Genomic DNA, 5,685 nt, shown 5'->3' with positions numbered 1-5,685 from the left:
AGCCAGTTGAGGTGATTCATCTTGGACGCCTCCTTGGTGAGGTGTTCTGGACACGTCCCACTGGGAGGAGACCCAGAGGAAGACCTAGGACACGCTGGAGGGACTATGTTTCTCAGCTGGCCTGGGAACACCTTGGGATTCCCCCAGAGGAGCTGGTCCAAGTGGCTGGAGAGAGGGAAGTCTGGGTCTCTGCTTAGACTGCTGCCCCCGAGACCCCGGATAAGAGGAAGAAAACAGATGGACGAAAAATAAATGTACATTTGTTGCGGTGGATGATTCAGGATTATGGTAAACTGACGTGGCTTTCAACAACTAACATGAGCCATAGTCATAGTTTTAGCCAATCAGAGCAGAGTAGGGTGAGTCTTTCTTTCCGAGCCCAGGAGAGAGCACCACCTGTCCTCAMTGAGTGTCTGGACATGTTCACATCCCAAATCTCCCAAACTGAGCTGTTGAACCTCCCAGGACATACTTACATGTCCATGTATTGTAGATAATGAACGTAGGGTAAACATTTAATTCACTTTCTTTCATTCTTTCTGACTCAACAATTTCTGTGTTTAGTTTGTCATTGAATTTACATGATATTAAAACTGTTCATTGGTAACATTCTGCAGTAGCAGTAGGTGATCAGGGGATTCTGATGTTATCAGTCCATGAAATGGATGTTATTGGGAGTTATCAGTCCCATACAGTGGCTTCAGAGGGTCCCTATTGTGGCTTCTAGGCTTCAGACTGTCCCGACAGTGCCCCCTAGTGGGTTAATATATCAATGACAATGAATGTGTAAATAACCAAAAGATTCTGTAATAAAACTTTTGTGTAGGCTATGTGTCGGTCTGGTCTCCCGCTCTCTGGTGCGACACTCTACCCATTGCCCTATCGGAAGGCCACAATATACAACCATTGGAGGGCTATGTCTTTAGCGCTAACCATGTCATTTGCTCTAAAATTAACCTTAGTGGCTTTATGCCTCATATTTACCAGTTTTTCTATGCCTCGTTAACCAGATAGTGGTTTTATGCCTCATATTAACCAGCTGACAATCAGAGGCCATTCTATGGGACGGGGAACCTGCTAACCGGCACAGGCAGGACATTCTGAAGCCATTCTAGGGGACTGATAACGCCTAATAACGTCCATTTCATGTATGATAACAACTGAAGCGGGTGCGGTAATTGCCGTCATGCATGGTTTTTGAATTTGAGGAAATTGGTACTAGAAAGTCCTTGGAAGGTCCTTGAATTTGATATTGACCAAGATGTGGGAAGCCTGTTTTAAATTGTGATTTTCAGATAGATTTAGTAAAAGTAAAAAAAAATGTTTTTGGTTGACTGAAAATGTACATCATTATGGTTTTCATTTAACAACTTGTTTTGTCCTTCAATAATTTATGTTTGATATTGTTTATGCATTCAGACTTTTTTGTTTTGTACTGGTTTAAGAATAACTTTTCTTTAATAACCATAAAATGATGCATTAAAGCTTTATTTTGTAGGACAAGAAATTGCATGTTCAATACATCTGTGTTATTTCGATTCACTCTAGACTTTAAGGGTAGATGACAAAAACTAAAATTACTAAAGCATTTTTTATTCTTACTTAAATCTCAACTTGATGCTCTAACTGAAGCCATAAAAACAAAAGCTGAGTTATAGATTGAAATGGTATCACCATTTGTACAAAGAATGCTCATCAGATGTGCACAAACTCTTGTTTGAAAATGTATACATTGCTTGTGAATTGATTTGTCTCATGTTCATATTGGCTCTTTGTTGCAACCAACTCAGTCCCTTTGAAAAAAAGGCCAACACAAGCTGTGAGAGCCCATTTTTAAGGCTCCATTTCATTGTTGATAAGTTGTCAAAGATTCATGTATAGATCACCAGTTTCAAACAGCTCATCTGTTACCTCCAGACTGTGCTCTGAAATAAGGTCTACACAAATATTAAAGACATCTTCATCACATGGAAACTCTCTGAACACAGTTTTCCAAGCAGGCTTCAACTTGATTTAAATGAACATGGTGCAGATAGTCCCGTGCTCCATACAGATGAGGTACTGTGTGYATGATGGATGGACGGCCATGAGGACTTCGGGAGTTGTGCACTGGGCGTATCCTGTGGTTTTCCCATGCTAAGGCTATTCCGTTTAGTTCTTCCTATGAGACAAAAAAAAATCAATATTACAAAAACAAAACATTTTAGCTTGTAATATAAACTTAATATCATCTATCTTTCTATCTATATCTCTATATCAATATATCTATATATAATATATATATAAATACAGTAAATAAAGCACATTTAAGCAAACAGTTGTGCAAAGTTACAGTGTGTATGGATCACCTGTTAAATTACATCTTCGTCATTTTCTGGAACTAATTTTTATTATTCTGCAGAAAACTTTAGCATAGCTGTAAAAGCACAGGGTGAAATTTAATAAAATTACCTAATGCTAAATTCAAAGCCCAGAATTACTGTATAGAAAAAAATACAAATCCTTTACTTCTTTAAAAAAGTTTTATACATAAAAGTTTCCGCCAAAAAAACATGTAGTATTATTTTTAACAAATTACATCAAAACACTCATTAATATAGTTCAAAAGATGTTTACCTGTATGTGTGAAGAWAACCAAACTGAATCAATGCGTCTGAGAAGTATCCATCTCTTTTCAGTTTATCAAAGAGGTCAACCCAGAACTGGACACACTGACTTCGCAGAATCAGCCACCATCTTTCAAYTCACTGGTTTCCAGTGCTTGGTCCAAGTGTTACATGGTCTGTTTCTGGAAGATTTTTGGAATAATGCAAAAATCTTTGCCTATCAGCAACGTGAACATTTTCAGTTAAATCCATTGTCAGTGTTTCAGGGCAGCCCTCAGCTTTGATCACTGCATCCATGAAGTAGCCAGCAATGACTCTTGGGTCATTATTTSTCTTATAGGCTTCAAGCCATGTGAGGCTTCTGGAAAAGTCATCAATGCACCCACTTATACCAGTTCCAAAAGTTGTTACTTTGAATCTCATAATTGTGACTTTGAAAGTCGAAATTATTACTTTTATGTCACAATTATGACTTTGAATCTCATAATTATTATTTTAAAAGTCGAAATGAACTTTTTCTCATAATCATGACTTTGAATCTCATAATTATAAACATACCATTAGACAATTTTTTTTCTTTTGAGTGGCAGAATTGGGCTTCCATACATTTCTCAGATTTCTTCAGGTCACTGAAAAACGTGCTCTTTAAAAACATTGTCTAATTTTTAGCTCTAAGCTACTGTTTTGGTAGTTTGGAAGCTAATTTTAGCCTTTGTTAAGCTTATTTTAGTTCTCTTAGCAAAAAGTAGTATACTTGAAATTCATTTTAATAAGTATACTTGAGTATAAGTATATCAAATATACAGCAGTTTACTAACAAGTATACTTCTAGACTAAACTGGCCCACAATAAGTTTATGCTCAGAAGTTCACTGAAACTAATCTTGAAATATACTACGAATGAACTCGTCTGTGAAAATGTACTTTCAGTGCACTACTAAAGTTTTTCTTGGCCAAAAGTCTAAACATTACTATAGACTAAGTATACTTAAACTTTTAGTATAATTTAAGTACAAGCAGAGTATAGTGTAAGATAAACTTGGTTAAGTATATCTCAGAGAAGTACATAAAAAGTAAACAGGAAGTATACTCTTATTTTTAATTTGAAATTAATGGATGCTTGCACATACTTCTTTTTGATAGGGGTTTGTATCAACATAGCTCCTGATATTTGTAGTCATTTTAAAATTTTAGCTTTTGAACTTATGCTTATTTGAATTTTTATCCACATTTTGTTATTTTACCATTTTGCATGTTTTGCTCATTTAATTTTTCAGCTGTGTTGGTAATGTAGCATCCATGCAGACCAAATTAAAGACATAAGAAGAGACAACAATGATCAAAATTTATCATCTGAACAGAAACATTCAGTTTGGTAAAATGAGTCCAGTTGTTTCAGGGTTAAAAACAAGTTGAGGCTTTTATTTTAAGATCTGGATCTAATCCTCAGATGAATAAAATGATGCTGATGTTGGAATCCTGCGTCCTGATTGGTCTGTTTCAGGACCCCAGACTCAGCTTGTTTCTGATCCACACTGATCCGTTTACCTTGGCTCTAAAACCAGACAGACGACGTGAAACTCACCTGCTATCAGTGAGATCCAAACACGGTTTGGTGCAGGTCCAGATCCAGGTCCAGGTGCTAATCCAGGTCCCAGTCCTGGCTTGGGCACCCGGGGGTCGTCCTGGTGCGTCCTCCAGGCCCCGGTGTCCGCCATGCTGCGGGACGGCGAGCTGACTGGCGAGGACACGGAGTTAAAAGGAGCCGTCAGGTGACCCGGATCGGGTTTCTGCCGGTCCCAGAGGGGACCGAGGTGCGGGTTTCCAGCGTCCTCGGGTTTCAAACACACACTGAGGTCTGAGCCGGACCTCCAGCCGTACACAGGCTCACCTGCGCCAGGTGAGTGAAAGAGGTTAGGACATGCAACACGACACTGACGGTGACGCCACGGAAACAAGACGGGGGCCGGAGGAAGTCCTGATCCAGATSCTTCAGGCAGAACCTAGAACAGGTCAGGCTTTGTTTTTGTTTTTTCCATCTTGGAGGAACAAAAACAAACGGGTTCCTGGAGCCTCCTGGACTTTAGACTACATTACCCACAATGCAACAGTGTAAAAGATCAACATAACAAACTCCTGTAGTTTAAACTGAAATCAAACCTCGAGCCTGAAGCTCCTTTAAATCCAGTCAAAACAATCAAAACAGAGAAAATGCTGGGGAGAATTTATTTATTTATTTATTTACTTCTTACAGTATTTTTAAAGGAAAAAACCCTGAGAGGCAAAAACTAAGAGGGTTGTGASCAGCTACGAGTCCAGCAGAGTGTGTGTGTCTGTGTGTGTGTGTATGTACTACAGCTTGGGGTTAACCACTCCTGATCCTTGACATTCGATGATGAAGGTGTTGCTCGGCTCATCCTCACATTTTGTTATCGTGAATTTGGCCTGAAAAACAAAAACCAAAGTTGAATCCTGCAGCAGGTGAAACAGTTTCAGATTAAATCGTCTGGTCGTCTGAACACAAAACAAGAACTCACACACATCAGGTCTTCTGACATTTTTGTTCCATTTCAACAATTCAGTTTTCAAAACCTTCAGCTCCTTCAGGACATTCCAGCCAGGACTTGTGGTATTTCAGCTGTTTATACTCTCAGCTATTTCACTTTATTCCCATTGAAAATGAATGGAGCYGTTTTCACCATCCTTAAAATCCTTCAAAATGTTTATAAATCTTTACACATTTTGTTCTGGTTCTGCTCTTTTTTTAACTTCCTCGTGTTAAATTTAACTTATTTTTTGACAGTTGTAGCTATTTTCGCCTATATTTCTTGTTCTTTCTGCTATTTTTCACTTGACCTTTATTTATACAGGTAGTCTCTATGGTTGTGTTTCCATTGACCATGAAAATGAACAAATTAGAATTTCTAAAATAAATTTGCTCAATGGAAACAAGAAAAAAATTACGTTTTTCGACAAAATGTTTTTGCTCTAGGATGAGGTGGTTTTTCAGGTTATCAAAATTGGTGTTTTTCGCAAAACTGCAATGGAAACAATTTTTTCGCATCACGGGAGTCACGTGA

The 5,685-nt window shown here is 38.2% G+C and overlaps 2 protein-coding genes and 1 long non-coding RNA gene across 4 annotated transcripts in view; 1 reads left to right on the top strand and 2 right to left on the bottom strand.

Annotated features, from left to right (window-relative positions):
* cdc14ab (cell division cycle 14Ab) overlaps positions 1-4,703 on the bottom strand; it is a 36,600-nt gene extending 31,897 nt beyond the window's left edge. For both annotated transcript variants that reach the window (XM_014019164.1, XM_014019165.1), the window contains exon 1: positions 4,191-4,703. In XM_014019164.1, the coding sequence (XP_013874618.1) occupies positions 4,191-4,323 (133 nt within the window). In that variant the 5' untranslated portion in view covers positions 4,324-4,703. The remainder of the gene's footprint in view (positions 1-4,190) is intronic.
* A 116-nt stretch (positions 4,704-4,819) lies between these two features.
* rtca (RNA 3'-terminal phosphate cyclase) overlaps positions 4,820-5,685 on the bottom strand; it is a gene marked incomplete at its 5' end in the record, with an annotated part of 6,931 nt that continues 6,065 nt past the window's right edge. Inside the window, 1 exon segment of the mRNA XM_014019167.1 lies at positions 4,820-5,050. Within this exon segment, the coding sequence (XP_013874621.1) occupies positions 4,958-5,050 (93 nt within the window).
* The window catches only part of LOC106525061 (uncharacterized), a 3,212-nt gene continuing 2,388 nt past the window's right edge, over positions 4,862-5,685 (top strand). Inside the window, exon 1 of the long non-coding RNA XR_001311063.1 lies at positions 4,862-4,936. This is a non-coding gene — a long non-coding RNA (uncharacterized LOC106525061). The remainder of the gene's footprint in view (positions 4,937-5,685) is intronic.

This window comes from Austrofundulus limnaeus, unplaced genomic scaffold (assembly GCF_001266775.1).
Source record: "Austrofundulus limnaeus strain Quisiro unplaced genomic scaffold, Austrofundulus_limnaeus-1.0 Scaffold210, whole genome shotgun sequence".
Classification (NCBI taxonomy): Eukaryota; Metazoa; Chordata; class Actinopteri; order Cyprinodontiformes; family Rivulidae; genus Austrofundulus; species Austrofundulus limnaeus.
This window is presented reverse-complemented; position numbering and strand designations above follow the sequence as displayed.